A 16,456-nucleotide genomic window follows, 5' to 3' on the forward strand; every position below is an offset into this window, starting at 1 on the left:
TAGGATGGAATAGTGTACTTTATTTTAACCAAGAACTAAGATGCAATGTCACTTTGTTTTTGTTTTTTTTTTCTTTTTTTCTGGTGGAGTTTGTACATCAAGGACGTATTTACGCTGGGGAAAGCAGGGGCAATTGCTCCCATAAAATTTAGAAAAATTACACTTACTTTTTTATTTAAATTACACTTGCTCCCTCTTTAAAATTGTAATTGCTCTCATAAAAAATCAATTGCTCCACATTTTCTTTAAAACTATCAAGCATACATATTTAAAAATATTATTTATCCTTTTATTTAAATAAAAATAAATATATAATGTAAATAAAATTAAGATATATTTTTAAACTTTTCATATAATTTATTTATATATTACTTTAATTATTACTTAAAATTATATTTTTTTAAAAAATATTAATATTTATATTTGGTATAAATATTGCTTCCATTTCTAAATTTTTTTAAATCCGTCATTGTTGCACACTACCCTATATTTGTAGTGTTGAGGGGTTTGGGTAAATGCTTCGAAACTTTTTAACCCGAAATATGCCATGAATTGATTATATATTACATCGTTTTTGCACTGGATGCAGAGGGGTGGCACCAATTTTGATGGCAGGGGTTCAGGTTCCCAAATGAAATTGGTGTGGGTGGGTTTCAAAATAATTGTGTGGGTCCACATGTAAATACCCACACTATGATCCCCAACTGTTGCCTTGCTCCTGCTGCTTCTTTTAATATTCTATTTTTGTATTCTATTCTATTTTCTTTTTTATATATAATTTATTATGCACATATATTAATTTTAATTTCATTTTTTAAAAAATCTTAACTTGAAATTATATTCTAAATTAAGCTCAATAAACATCTCCTAATTAATTTAATTATCTTCAAATGTTCTTAATTTTTATTAACTCTAACTAGCATTTACTCCTCGTGAATTACACGTGAAACATTGACAAAAATGATCAAAATTCAATACATTGTGTGCAATTCATTTCAAGTCACAAAATAAAATAACCATATAATTTGGTGAAATTGACATGTATTGTAAATATAATAGCACTCAAAAGAACAACTCTAAAATTCATATCCCCTTAACTAATTGAGTGTACAAGATGAAAAGAAATTAAAGGTGTGCCAAACTAAGCATACAAATTACAAAGGAGTTCTTGATCTTCAATCTAAATCATGAAATATCTCTCTGTACACAACGTTTGAAGTTGTTGTCTTGAGCAAGTTATCATTGTCATGTGTAAGAATCTTCAAACCTTTGATACTTTTGACTCTAGAAAGAGCACCATATAATTGATCATGTGCAAAGATAAGTTTGCTCTTGTTTAATTAGTCTGTTTCTATTGTAGAGCTTGTTAGTAACAGTTTCTCCTACTGAAGAGGCATTGTTTTGAATGTTACTAATTCACATCAATATTTATATGTGAAAACATGCATGATCTTGTTCCGCTGCAGTTGAGTTAGAATTCATTAGCATTACCCGCCGCAGGCAACTCTTTCTCGTCTCCCATCTGACTTTGTAATTTATTTATAAAATCATCCAATCTAACAAGTTACGGATTTAAGTGATTAGGGTAACCTACATGTGGAATACAATATGCTGGTGTCTTGTATCATATCGTACTTAACACCATGAATTAATTTGTGTTTATAACGCATGTAGGTATTGTTTAAACATCCCTTTATAATGTTACTTAAATGAGATGCAAAAATTTATTATGAAATGTTTATTTATAGTGCATATAGGTGCTCATGATTAGAGCCGATAATTTGAGCTAACTCGAATCTGCCCAAAAAATAATATTTTTTTAATGTTCGAATCTATTCAGACTAATCCAAAAAAATTTGGGTCAAGCCCGATTGAAGATCTTGCTTGACCTGAATACCCAAATAAAAATAATATTTTTTAAAAAATATATAAAATATGATAAATATTAATTAATTTTTTAATTTTTATGTCATTTTATACTAAAATACTATATATTTGAGTGTATTATTATAATTATTTTTTAAAAAATTAAAAATATTTATATTTTCATATTTTTATTTTTTAATCAATAAAACATCTCAAAATAATATTTAAAATATATTTAAATATTAATTTTTGTATTTTAAGACCTACTTATTTTTTTAAAAAAGTTTTGAGTCCAATATATCATTTGAGTATTCAATAAATAAAAATATTCTTGAATGATTATTTTAAAAATAAAATTCAGGTATGTAAGAATTCCCAGGCTCTACTACTATATAAACATAATCAATAGAAAAATATTCTTGAATAATTATTTAGTTATTATTTATGCTAGACTTAGTTAAAAATTAAGAATAAACTAGAGTGAATACTCCTTGTATATAAGGATTAAATAATATAAAAAGTTAAAGAAAAAAGCAATTACAAAAAAATATTTTACAATTAAATAATTTTTTATATAATATAATGATGACTTTTTTTTTCATATTCTTAAAAACAAAAGTTGTTGAAAGCTTTGAACTAATTGATGCAATAATTTTAAATTAGTAATCTAATAGTGATTGAATTAAGGTCAACTTAATCATAATTAAAAATAATTTAATTAAATTAAAATAGATAAAATATTCATATATGACCATGATAAGAGAAATATTTAAACAACTAAGATATTAATTTATAAGTAAAGGAAACGTTCATGAATAAATTACACATAATACAACAAAACAATAATAGAGTTACTTAAGTATAAAGTTGATATATTATCATTTTTTATTTTATTTTTTTAAAGTCAAAATAGTATTGTATGCTTAATAGAGTTACTTAAAAATTAAAATTAATTTAAAAAATAGAGAAAAATTTTTTTTAAAAAGTTTTGGATATTCAAGCCTACTAAATAAACCAAAAGATGTTAAGGTTGAGTTTGGCTATATGAACTTTTTATATAAGATAAGATACTTTAAGCCCGATCTAAATAAATTTGGCTTAAATTAAGCCCAACCCGCGCTGCAACCTCCCTGAGGTTAAACTACAATTAACTCCAAATCATAGTAATTCAAGGTTTTAAAAGAAGAATTTCTCAAAATTATTTTGTAAAAATCCCAATTTGCCAATTCAAATCCTAAACATAATTTAAGGACTCTAAATCAGAGTTTTAAAAATAAAACGGAAGCTTGAAAATCAATTGAGAGCTAAATAAGCTCAAAAATAAATTCTGTGCAGAAGAGGACACGTGCGTCGTGGCGTGTCTTTTATGTGCCATGCGCTGCTGCACATTGCACGAATTTTGACAGATCAGTGCTGTCATTTAACAGCATAGGGAGTGAACTTTTGAGGCATCCCAATTCTCCGTTCGACGTCCGATTAAGGTATTTTTGGTGTTTATATAGAGCTTTATCTTAGCTCTGGCTAATGCCACAGGTTTCACATTCAAACTCATTTTCTATAAGAAGTTGGATATCAAAACCATTTCTACTATATTTTCACAAAATCTCATAAATGGGATGTTCCCATTCAACCACACATGCCAATAGCCTACACCAACCCTCCGACCACACTCAATAGACTCTTATAGACTCGTGCAACACACCACATACAATCAAACACACTTATTTCACAAAATCATCACTCAACCCCAATTTTCACAAAACATAGAGGGGGAGAAAAAGTTGCACAAAATCAACCATTTCATTCATATTTTCCACAAATACATATGTTCCTACTTGCACAAGTATTTTGGCCCTATCCACGAGTTCACAATAAAAAATCAATAACCTAGGGCACAAAATACACTAGTTAAACACAAAATCATACAAGTTGTACACCAATCATGACAATTAATCCTAGTTGGCAATTACATTAACAAATATACATGTAAAAAGTAAAAGAGAGACATATAGAGGATTACTCCTTCAATCCTAAGCCTTTATATGTTTTTCCTAACTCGGATCCGATGAGTTAGGTCCTAAAAATATTGAGAATTGAAGAGTGAGTACAACCACTTAGTAACCAAGTTTCACTTAATCCCTACAGTTACATATTAATTGTAAATAGATGCAATTAGGCAAATAAACACATATTTCACATAGCACTAGGCCACGGTTCACAAAACTAATAACCATGTAACCGGGCTTGCCATAGAACATCATATCATGATATTTTCAAAAACATAACTCAGGGTCGCAAAAATAACAACTATGCACCCTTAACATATATCGGACTATAAAACTAACAATTATATGGTCAAACTTATATGCAGGATCATATGCCAACCTTATATTCTCCTGTTACCTCTGACACGAAACTGGTGGCTATCACGTGGCTACGTCCTTCGTGGACTAACCCAGCCTTCCACTTGTGGGGAGCTACCGGGCTAGGGTTAACTTACTTACTTATGTAATCCAGTTTCCCCCAATACTAACAACCATTGGGTGTTGTATCCCTAATCTAGCCTTCTTATAAACTAGTGAAAATTAGTTAGATTCGAGTCCCTCATAGAACAAGTCCCGAAACAACCATGAGACAGGGGCTAGCACCCGGTTCCAACGGTTACTGTCAATACCATATGAATTTCAACCAATCTACTCCTCTCCCTAGGCAAACTCTCGCCCATGATCATGCTATGCATATTTCACACATAATATGCATTTCAACAATCATTTCTTAACACATGAACTCACATAACACATATGCTCATAATTAACTCATATTTCATCACAATTCTCCACTTATAGTAATAAATCTCAAATAATTTCGTAAAACATCAAGGGTGGCAAAATCAAGGTTTTCTTTCCAAAACCATTTCACAAATCAACACTTGCCAATACGCATTATCAATTTATTCCACAAATCACATTTCACAAACACAATTAACATTTAACTATAAAAATTAATTTTTTCCAAGTTACCTCAAACTTTTGAGAGATCAAAGATTTAACCCTCACTATATCAACTTTCCCAAGCTTCAACGAGCTCAAATGGTGTCAAAACAAACCTCTCTACAACCATATCATAAAGATATCATTATTATCTAGCTCTTGAAACTTTCTCAACATAAACTCCACATATACTATTTTTATCAACTCATAATCAATACCCATTCTCACCTAATGGGCTTATTAGATTCCATAAATGCACATTATCATTAATAACACCTTAAACCATCATTAATGCACATTAACCTCTCCTAACTACCTCATAAATATCAATTTTCAGATATTAAATGCTCTTATGGACCAACTACTTCCAAAATCATAAGTATGGTGTTCCAATACATTAAATAATTCCCATTTAACTTATTTTAACCAATGAAATCGGACCCATACTCTTATGAACCAAAAATCCATCTTCCAACTCAAACCCTACTATAAATCACTATAAATGAGGGAGAGAAAGGAAGAAGAAGGTACTATAATCTTACCTTAAGTGTTTAGGAGCTTTAATCTATCAATAATAGGACTAAAAGTCATGCTCTAGTAAAGCCAAAACTGAACTCTTCATTTTCCTCCTCTTTTTCTCTTCTGTTTTCATGCAGCTCACAAATCATATATATCTAATTTTTGGCCGTGTGTCGCGACGCATTATGCCTTCTGCCGCGGCGCATGGCACAGAAGAGCCCGTTAAGTTTTAATTATCTTCATACGCCATGGCAGACTAACCACGCATTGCGACGTGTGGCACAAAAAATAATTCTTTACTTTTTCATCTTCTTTCCTTACCCAAGTGGCTTGCCATCGATCCGAACCTACTTCTAGAGCTGAAATCACAACAATTATGCTAAGTTAAGCCTCTCTGACCGCACACCTCATTAATTCACTAATCACCTACATTAGGTTAATAAATCAGGGTTAAATTTTTTTCAGATGTCACACACCCGAATTATCAGCTATACTCTTGATGCCAGCCATTCTACTCACCTGTTTTTCTTTAGAATCATACTATAACATACAATTGGCTTCAATTAGCCAAAATATGTAAAGAAGAATCAATGGATTTGCTCAGTCAAGATACCCTCATATTAAAACAAACTTTTTTATTTCTTGGAGCATTACAAAAGACTTCACAACAACACAAAGACCCAAAAAAGTGTATAGTAATTTTGTAGTGAATCTTAAAAAAATGCAATAGAAGAAAGTGCATAAGAAAGGTTGTTAGATATATTAGGCTATCTCCCTCCCTCAATAACCCTTTAGGATAGCTATATGTCATGGTCTTCAAACTCCTTTGTCCTTGAACCGTGCCAGCCTTAACATGATCAACCTCTTAATCCTTGTTAAGTTAGCCGAACCCTCAAAATGTAAGCAAAAAAATTAGGAAACTCGAATATAAGAGAGAAGAGAGCTTAGATGAGAGAACTTGAAAGCTTTATTGATTTGCTTGCTTTGCTTTATTGTTTACAAATGAAAGGTGTGGGGGGTATTTATAGACCTTCCCCTTCTTCCAGAACATTCCCACCTCCTTAATAGACGGTAAAGATCAATCAAATCTTACAATTACATTCATTCTTTAGAATATTTTGTCAAAATATCTCTAAAAAATATCTTCAAGAAATATTTAGATATTTACAAAGATACTTTTAGAGACTTTCTTCAAGATATTTGTGGAACACCCTAGAATATCCTAGAATGGCCTCGTCACTAACTTAATTCATATACCAAAGATTCCTCTTGCAAAGATCCCTGTTCTTCTGGTTATTTTGTGATTCACCTCCCCATGAGATGAGATCATTTCTTGTTCTCTTAGCTTGTAATCTTCCTTCAGTACTCCCATGGCTGATAATTATGCAAACCTACTACTTGAAGTAGGTACCATGCAAGTAACTCCTCCCTCGAGGATGCAGAATATATCATAATATGGCATGATAAAGGCATTTACCTTACGCATGAATTCCAAACCAAGCACCACCTTCTTGTTGTCCATATGTGCAACTGAGAAATCTACCTTTTCATGCCAATCCCCAAGACATAGCTCGACCCCTCAAGCAATGCCGACTAAGGGCTGAGGAGGAGAATTGGCAACTTTCAATAAACCTCTCCCTCTTTCAACTTTGAGGCCTACTATCTTGGCCTCTTTTGGAGAAATGAAGTTATGGTCTATCCCAGTATCCACCATGATGCCAACAAGCTTCCCATTTAACTTGGCCTTTCATATGCATCAACCTACTGCCTTATGAAGGTTAGGCTTTAAAAGTGTTGAGGAGTTGAATTGCTTCTATCTTGGGATTTGTCTCCCTCCTCTTGCACTTCCTATCTTTACACCAAAGCAAACAATGACCCTAATTTTGGACAATCCTTCATCTTATGAGGGCCTTGACATATAAAACAGCAAAGTTCCTACTTCTCCTTCTGTTTGTCTAGGATCCCTTCCCAGTATCTCCCTTGTTCATCACTCTTCCTTTGAGGTTTGTCCTTTTTACCATTTCCTCTCCCACCATTCTCAAGATTAAGGGTAGGAAATCTATTCTTAGGAGACTCATCTCTTTCTCTTTAAAGCTCTGAGAGGCTCTCAACGACCACAATGGCTTCATCGATGGCCTTGACACATCATCGCTGCAACTCTTGCTTGGCCCAATTTTGAGGACCATTAATGAAGTAGAAGAGACCTTCTTCATTGCTCAAATTTGGAATCTAAAGAGTTAAAGAGGTGAATTTTTGCACATAGTCAGAGATAGTAGTTTTATGTTTAAGCTCCCTCAACTTCTTACAAGCTACATAGACCACGTTCTCTAGATAGAATTGCCTATTTAACTCTTTCTTAAAATTCTCCCAAGTGTTGATTATGCAAAGCCCTTTCTCCATGTTTTCTTGCTTCCTTTGCCACCATAGCATGGCATTATTAGTAAGGAAGTAAGTAGCAGTACATACCTTGGTTTGATCATCTTTTATCCCCAAGGTGTAAGCATATTGCTCCATTTGCCATATGAAGTTCTCCACTTCCTTAGCATCCCGTACGCCTTTAAATTTCTTCAATTTAGAAAGATCCATCCTCACTTCCCTTATTCTACTATTTCTATCTAATAGTAAATTCCTTCCTTTTACCTCTAAAGAAGTCTTAAGAGTGTTAAGTTATTGTTGCATTACAGTGATGGCATCTATCAGCTTTGCCTCTTAGGATCTCATAGCCTCTTTGCATTGATCCTCAAAGTTTTACAAAGCATCCACATTACTCTTTACTCTTTCAAGTTCTTTGAGTCCGTGGTCCTCTAACATACACATATCATCCTCAATCTTCTCAACCTTACTAACCATTTATTTCATGGTTCTTTTTAAAGCATCGATTTTAACTGACAAAATAGTAAGGTCTTCAAAATGTACCTTACTAGTCCCTCGTGTCTTCTTACTACCATGGTGTGAAGGTTGAGATTTCCTTCCTCTCTCTTCTAACGACCAAGAGTCTCCTTAGTTACACCTAACATCCTTGCCTACAAGTATGAATCCGAATCACAGCTCCCTTAAACTAGGCTTTGGTACCACATTGTCATGACCTTGGAACTCCCCTGTCCTTAAACTGTGCCAGCCTTAGTGTGATCAACCTCTTAATCCTTGCTAAGTTAGACGAACCCTCAAAATGTAGGCAAAGAAATTAGGTAACTCAAACACAAGAGAGAAGAGAGCTTAAATGATAGAGCTTGAAAGTTTTATTGATTTTCTTGCTTTACTTCGTTGTTTACAAATGAGAGGTGTAGGGGGTATTTATAAGCCTCTCCCTTCTTCCAAAACATTTTCACCTTCTTAATGGATGGTGGAGATCAATCCAATCCTACGAATTACATTCATTCTCTAAAATATTTTATAGAAAAATATGCAAGAAATATCTTCAAGAAATATCTAGATATTTACAAAGATATTTCTAGAGACCTTTTTTCAAGATATTTGTGGAACACTTTAGAACATCCTAAAATGCCCTAAAATATTCTAGATGTCTCCATGTTTCTCCATAAGTTTCTAAACCTTCTATATTTTCTCAGACATTTCTACATTGTTCTAAATGCTTCTAGAACATACTAAATTCTTAAATGTCCTGGACTCTCCTGGAATTCTCTACATCATCCTAAACGTCTTTAAAAACACCGTAACCTCATAGGTTCTTCTCTTTTTTAAACACAAGTTGTGACATACAGGTGACATGAATCGAGGACTACAGCATTAAATCTAGTTGAGAAAATGAAAGAATATACATTACAAATAGATGCTAATGTACGATAAGCTGACCACTTTGAACAATATGTGACTTGTCTCCATCCACTAATATTGCTATGGCTATAATTCCACGTAATTTAAATGCTAAACTACAATATGCAAAAAGTAATTAGGGAGTGTAAAAGGATGTTCAATCTGCATTAAATAATAGATGAGGGAACTACATCTCCAAACAAAAGATCTTCTAGCTTGAAAACAGAATCACTGTTATGGGTTCGGCTTTATACAAGTGTATTTTAAATATTATACAAAAAGCAATAGATAAAAAATGGAGTAAAAATGGATAAGAGATACATTACCATCTAATCCTCTATAGAGACCTTTTGTAGACTACAGGTTTCATCAATGTAGGTGGCCTTCTTTAAAACTAAATTAGTGGTTGCAAAAAGGAAGAAGTAAGGAAGAACAAACTTGGATGAGATACTAAATACTTTTGACAAGTTGTAAGTTGACCCATTAGACTGCTATTACCTCAGCTTTATGGACAATAAAATTAAATTGTTTCATACAGATGGTAATTGAAAAAAAAAAAAGTTTACAAAGGCATGTACACTATGCCTTGATTAATAGATGAAGGGCCTAACAGCTCTAAAGAATGAACAAATACATTGAAATAAGTTTGAAGGCAACGGATTCAGCTTTTTGAAAATAGAATTCGAAGTGTAAAGCAAAAATCCAATTCAAGTTTTATTTTTGAAAGGCTACATTCTTTTTTTTCAAAACCAGTGGTTGTCTAATCGGACCAATGGACAAAAAGGAAGAACTCCCAAGTACGCAGCTATGAAGTTAGCTAATAAGATTTACCCAAATAAGTAAAATCTGACCGTTTAAAAAACTTGTTGGAGGAAATCACGAAGTAAGTATATTTATCATTTTAAATGAAAGGGCATAAGGTTAGCTTTTAAATATCAACCCAGTCTTGTAGCTTATAACCAATTATAATTTTGAAATAAAGTCTAAAATTATAAATTTATCTTAACAGAAAAAAGTTATTAATATGTTATAATTAATTTTCAATTTTACGCTCTCATTTTAAATCAAAGGGATTTTTTTCTTGCTAGAAAAAATGAAAGGGCTTAAGGTCAGCTTATAAAGAATTACCCAATCTCATAGATTGCATAAGATTATAGTTTTGAAATAAATTTTTAAATTAGAAACTTATCTTAACATAAATAATTAGGTTTTGTAATAATTAATTTTCAATTTTATGTGCTTAAGCTGAACACGACGGGTTAAAGGACCTATACCGTATTACAAAAAAATAGATAGGAAAAATATATTTTCTATGTATTCTTGTGAACTCAAGTGTTCAATGGTTCTAAAAATACATCAGCATCATTGCTACAATAAACCTATCATGAAAATAGATCACACCAACAACAACCACAAAATAAACAGCCAAGCTAACAAAATATACTGAAAAACATGCATTATATTTACTATTAAAGAGTCAAACACATAACACAGAAAACAATTAAAACAAACAAATGAAACATCACATAGGTGCATGCATAATGTAAAAAACACAGCATTATAATTTCCACCGACAGTTCGCAACAAGGAGAAAGAAAGAAACAATCCAATGAAGGCTCCTACGTCAGATCATCATGCAACAGGGTGAACGCTAATGACCCTGTCTTGCAAAGACCTCGTTTTTTTTTGGATCAAATCTGAAATTCATTCGAGAAACTGAAACAGAACACTACAAAAGAGCTAAAACAAGAGCAAAGAGAGTAACCTCAATCATCATTCACCTCCTAGTCTAATATTAGGTGGGGAATGATTAAAGGTGCCAAAAGAGCTCTTCATAAAATGAGCTTCCCTTGCAAGGGCGTGGGCATGACTAATAACATTCCTAAAAGCAAAATTAATGAAAACAATCCAATATCTATATAGAATATTACAAACATTTTGAATAATATTATTGTGTCTTCTCATGAAAAGGTTAATTGCTTCCACATTGTCGAAGTAAACTTCAACATTTTTAAACCCTTTAGACCAACATAGGCCAAGCCCTTCAGAAATTCCAAGGACTTCCGCAATGATGGATGGGTAGGTCTCAAGTTTGCAGTTGAAACCCACTACCTAGCCCCCTTGATCATTGGTAATAATTCCACCGCAAGTTGTAGGACTGTTTATGCAAGAGCCATCGACATCCAACCTTATCGCACCTTGTGATGGTGGGCTCCATGATTAAGCATAGTTAGAAATAGAGTGGGCTACTTTGAGTTTGCCCAACCATCTAGAATCAGCTGAGGCTATTATAATACACCTGTTACGGTTAGGTTGAGATAGTCATACCTGTTTATTGATCAAAGGCATTTTTACAACATGTAGTCCAAAGGTCCCAGCGCATATAAGCAAAGGCTATCAGCCATGGTAGATGTATGTTGGAGTAGGAACCTGATGGATTGATAGAGTTCCATCTAAATGTTAAATATTATAAATATTTATGATTATTTTAATTTAAACAATGATTACTTTTATTCTATCAAAGATTAAAGCAAAACAATCAATTACAAATTTTTCATAAAGGGAGATTTTTTAGTAATTTTTTAAAAAATTATTTTTTAAAAAGTCTGTAGGGACTTAAGAAGAATTATAATATTTTGAGAAATCTCTTTATTATTTTTATATTTTAAGAGAATTTTTCTGTCATTTTCCCATTAAAAAACTGATTACATCATTGAAGTTGTCTGAAAATTGTTTTGATTTCTATTTCCATGACTGATAAATAACATAATTTTTTTAAAAATATTTTTTATCTCTTTGAAATAGAAAGGAATGGTATATTAAATTTCAAATTTTTTAAGAAGATGTCTTATAATGATAATTAATGATTATCTACAGGTGTGTATTGATAATAACTTCAATCTTGGCTTTCATTAACACATTTTGTGAACGTTAGCACATTGATCCGCTCAAGTATGATGATCGTCCTTCTCCTAGTCATAGAAGAACTCAGGAGAGCTCAGAAGCTAAGTGCCCAGAGAACAACTTGAAATGTTATCAGTTCTTTTTGGTTTTGTACTCTGGTAATTCCAATTTGATCTTGAATCTCGCGACACATGCTGCCCATGGAAGAAAATTAAAGGGGGATTTTTTTTTTAAATTCCCCCTATTTCTATTTATATTTTGCAAAATAATAAATAGTAATATGAAAATTTTCGAAAAAGTAACTTAAAAATGCTGTCTTAAATTGTCAATCTCCCTTATATTTTTTTGTGTTAGTGAGGGGGGGGAAGATCTTAGTCACCCTTATATATATATATATATATATATATATTATATTGGCGCATAAATGATAGGGAGAATTAAAAAGACCCTTGATAATATTTAATGACATTCAAAGCTCTTAAATTTTTAAAATTTTACTGTATTTTAGAGATACTAATTTGATATTAAATTTTTTAGAAAAATGACATAATTGCTCCTCCTTTGAATTAATATTAGAATTTTTTTACTTCACTTATTCATTTACTTACAGAATGTTGTTAATTGCCCTACTTAACTTGTTTATTTCCTTGGAATGAAATCAAGTTAAAGTCTAGTAATAAACAAATGAAAAAGGACAATTAACAAATAAAGTAGAATAATTAACAATAATCTGTAAATAATGAACAACATACAATATAAGAATCAACAAGTTGTTTTAAGATAATTTAAATATTTAAAATGAAAACAAGTGAAGTAGATCAATTAACAATATTTGGTAAGTAAATGAATAAATAAAGTAAGATAATTAATAGGTGAAGTAGAAAAATCCTGGTACACAGCTCTCAAAAATTTTTGGAAGTCTATGCGGACAAAGGAATATGTTTTGAGAGTAAATGCTTAAAATGTCCTTCATTTTTTAACATATGAAATAGACTTGTTAAAACCACCTATCATTTCACAGGCTGTATTTGTTGATTTACTAGAAAATTATATATATTCAATCTTATTAACTTGTTACAATATTTTTTATGTAAATTCATGCTTTAATACATTAGTGGATTCAGAAGAAAAGATGATGAATTTGATTAACATGTAATCATGGATTTATCTATTGGCGAGCAGGAAACAGGAAAAACAGAGGGGATGTAGAGAACCCAAGGGACTTGCGTACAAAGGAAATTTTTCCGCAGAACTATTTTACCTGTTGTGAGTTTCTGGCTTTTGTCTGCGTATTTTTATCTCGCATTACAGGATTTGGTATGTGATCATGTGCGTTCAAGTTTAATTCATTGATCTGTTATATATACAAAAGTAATTCCTCCAATACTTGAGTCACCACATTAATTGAAGCTAATTGTTTTCACGCGAATCTAATTGTCATCAGCAAAGACATATTATGGCTTAAAGGATGCGAAACGAAAGCATACATGGAGCGTTCAGACTTCAGATATTGAATGAACTCATGAAAAGGCCTCTTAAGGCATACATTAGCGGAGGAGGAAACCCTGGATACCTGGATTTCTTAGAATTTGATGGTGAGTATACTCATCAAGAGATACCTGATAAGAAAACTCAAGATCAGAATGGTACTTAATTCTCACATTGTTCAAATTAAAACCAGTCCATCTAGGATCCAGCTCATCCACCCATCCCAATTAGATTCGGAGTGTCTAAACTTAATTTGGATGATTCAAATTTAAAGTTTTACTTTTATTTTATATTTATCAAAATAAAAATTATATAAAAAAATAAGTTTTTCCAATAAATTTGTTTATAATTAATTTGGACAGTCCAATTTAATATTAAAAAATTTATATTTTTTATAAATTGACTATTTACATATTTTCTAAATAGTCCAAATTTAATATTAAGTTTTTTTATAGTTTTTATAAGTTTTTACTTTGGTAAATACAATATTAAAAATAAAGATAATATCCTAATTGGAACATTCCAAATATACATTTTTAAAAAATTACAAGTTAAAATTTTAAATTTGAACCGTTCAGAATAAATATAGATAGTTGATTTATAAATTTTTATGAAAAAATTAATATTAAATTTAAACTATTCAAATTAAATCTAGACTATCTAAATTTATGATAAATAATAATCAAGTAAATTTATTATAATTTTTTATAAATATAAAATAAAAATAAAAATAAAAAGTTTAAAATCTAGAGGACGATCCAGATGTCATTAGAGTTGACAAGCATCATAGTTAAACCCATGCATCTTGTAGCCTATTGACTTGTAAGCTTTCTTACAAGTGAAATGTTGTGAGACTCAACCGTTAGTAGCTGTTCGACTGTTCCTCTAAATTAAAACCTGTACCATATGCATACCATGTATTAGACTTAAAGTGATGATACATTGATACTCCATATATCAGAGAAAGGAGCTATTGATCCAGCCTTCCTAGAGGCAGCTAAGGGTCCAATTGAAGCAGCGGCGAAAATTGTGAGCAAAAACATATTGCTAGCAGCAATTAAGAACAAGTAACCTGATTAGGAAGAAGCAATGGCCAAGCCATGTTAGGGTATGCCCCTCGTATGGAGAAAATTATTTAAGTAGCATGGAAAATTTACAATTTGGCATTCCTTAATTTTATTATTTTGAACCCCATAAACTCAGTAAAAAAAATATTTGGATTTAAACTTAAACTTTATATCAACCTTTTTAATATATTTTTAGCCAAAAAACTTCAATATATTTTTTCCCCAATAAAAATATGTATGATTTTACTTATGATATTTTTTTTTGCTTAATGTAAATATTTTTAAATGATATAATAATTTTTAATATTAATTTTTAAATTATATTGTCCTATACCTCTTGATTCAGTGTTCTGGGTCCGCCCATGGAAAGAAGAAACACTTTGAGACAGTCTTGCAGATGGCAGCTAAGAATGGTGTGCTTGAAGTAGTGCAGAAAATTCTGAGCAAATTACCAGTATCCATCCACGATGCCTCATTATATTGCTAGTAGCAGTTGAGAACAGGCAACCTGAAATTGCTGAAGCATTGTGCAAATACCTGACCCAAGGAGCAATGCCAAATAAGACTAATCTCTGGCATGACCTCGTTCAATCACTGGATTCTTCTCAAAACACAATATTGCACTTAGCAGCCAAGTATGACAAATCCATGCCCCATCATCCTTGGAAGATTTATGGCTCTGCCATGGTGATGCAGTGGGAAATAAAGTGGTACGATGTAATTAATTAAATATTTATTCATGAACTGTCAGAATGTGGATATGGCCATAATGTCTAAAATCCAGAAATTCAACCCGGCCTAGGATTTTGAGCATTAAAGGGTAGGGATTAGGGACTCCAAATCCAGAAATTTTTGTGTTACTCCATTTGAAACTCGAAAATAGGATTGGCCTAATTGCATAAATATCCGATCATTATTTATTTCTGGTCTCCCTCGTTCCTAAAATGAGCAATAGTATACATCATCACTATTATCTAACTGTGTGACCTTTGATGATGGAATTTGCATTGCAGTATGTCAAATCATTGACGCCACCAGACCTCGTTGTCCTTACCAACCGATAAGGCCAGACTCCGGAAGAAATCTTCACTCGAGATCATGACGAACTTGTCAAAGACAGCGGCCAATGGCATAAGGAGACATCTGAATCTTGCTCGGTGGTGGCTGCGCTGGTTGCTGGAGTTTCCTTCGCGACGTCGAGCCAAGTCCCCGGTGGGAATGACGAAGAGACCGGCAAACCGAAATTAGAAGGAAAGCCTACGTTTGAACTTTTCGCAATCACTTCACTTATGGGCTCTGCCTTCCCTGTCACTGCACTGATCATGTTCTTCACCATACTCACATCTCGAAAACAACCCAGAGACTTCAAGAGAAGTTTGCCGATGAAGCTTCTGCTGGGCTTAAGCTCGCTGTTTGTGTCCATCTCCTCAATGCTCATCGCTTTCTGTGCCGGATATTTCTTCCTAATTGATGAAGATTTTAAGAAAGGAGTGTTCCCTCTTTATGCTGTCACTTGCCTTCCTGCTTCCTATTATGCAATCGCACAGTTTGGGCTCTACCTGGATCTTTTGAAAGCCATTGTTATCAAGGTTCCCAAATTACACCTCTAGTTTTCATCTTTCATACTCCCCCCCCCCCCTTTTTGAGTGCCATGAGATTTTGTTGGGAGAAAAAACAGAGATGAAGTAATTTCTTGCTTTTCTCTGTATGGATTGGAAAAGTAGCAGTGTTATTTGTGCTTGTTTGTTCATGGAGGGAATTCATGACCCTCCCTAGTTGACCCCCCCCCCCCTTTTAAATGAGTGAAAGTCCCTAGTTGGTTCTATTGATGTGTGTGAAATCAGTTTG

At 32.3% G+C, this 16,456-nt stretch overlaps 1 protein-coding gene across 1 annotated transcript; it reads left to right on the plus strand.

Annotated features, from left to right (window-relative positions):
* The first annotated feature begins 13,521 nt into the window (after positions 1-13,521).
* Positions 13,522-16,218, plus strand: LOC129308813 (uncharacterized). Its single transcript, XM_054950207.1, has 4 exons — positions 13,522-13,699; positions 14,503-14,608; positions 15,037-15,325; positions 15,679-16,218. Exons 1-4 carry the CDS (start codon positions 13,522-13,524, stop codon positions 16,216-16,218), a joined length of 1,113 nt encoding a protein of 370 aa, XP_054806182.1.
* The last annotated feature ends 238 nt before the right edge of the window (positions 16,219-16,456 follow it).

The sequence above is a fragment of the Prosopis cineraria genome, unplaced genomic scaffold (genome assembly GCF_029017545.1).
Source record: "Prosopis cineraria cultivar Desert tree isolate PC_DT_omini unplaced genomic scaffold, ASM2901754v1 PC4, whole genome shotgun sequence".
Lineage (NCBI taxonomy): Eukaryota > Viridiplantae > Streptophyta > Magnoliopsida > Fabales > Fabaceae > Prosopis > Prosopis cineraria.

Excerpts from the sequence above, each read along its gene's own strand:
- LOC129308813 (XM_054950207.1), top strand. The coding sequence starts at position 13,522 with ATGCGAAACGAAAGCATACATGGAGCGTTCAGACTTCAGATATTGAAT. Across the intron at positions 13,700-14,502 it reads GAAAACTCAAGATCAGAATG|AGAAAGGAGCTATTGATCCA; the intron begins GTACTTAATTCT and ends TCCATATATCAG. Across the intron at positions 15,326-15,678 it reads GGGAAATAAAGTGGTACGAT|ACTCCGGAAGAAATCTTCAC; the intron begins GTAATTAATTAA and ends CGATAAGGCCAG.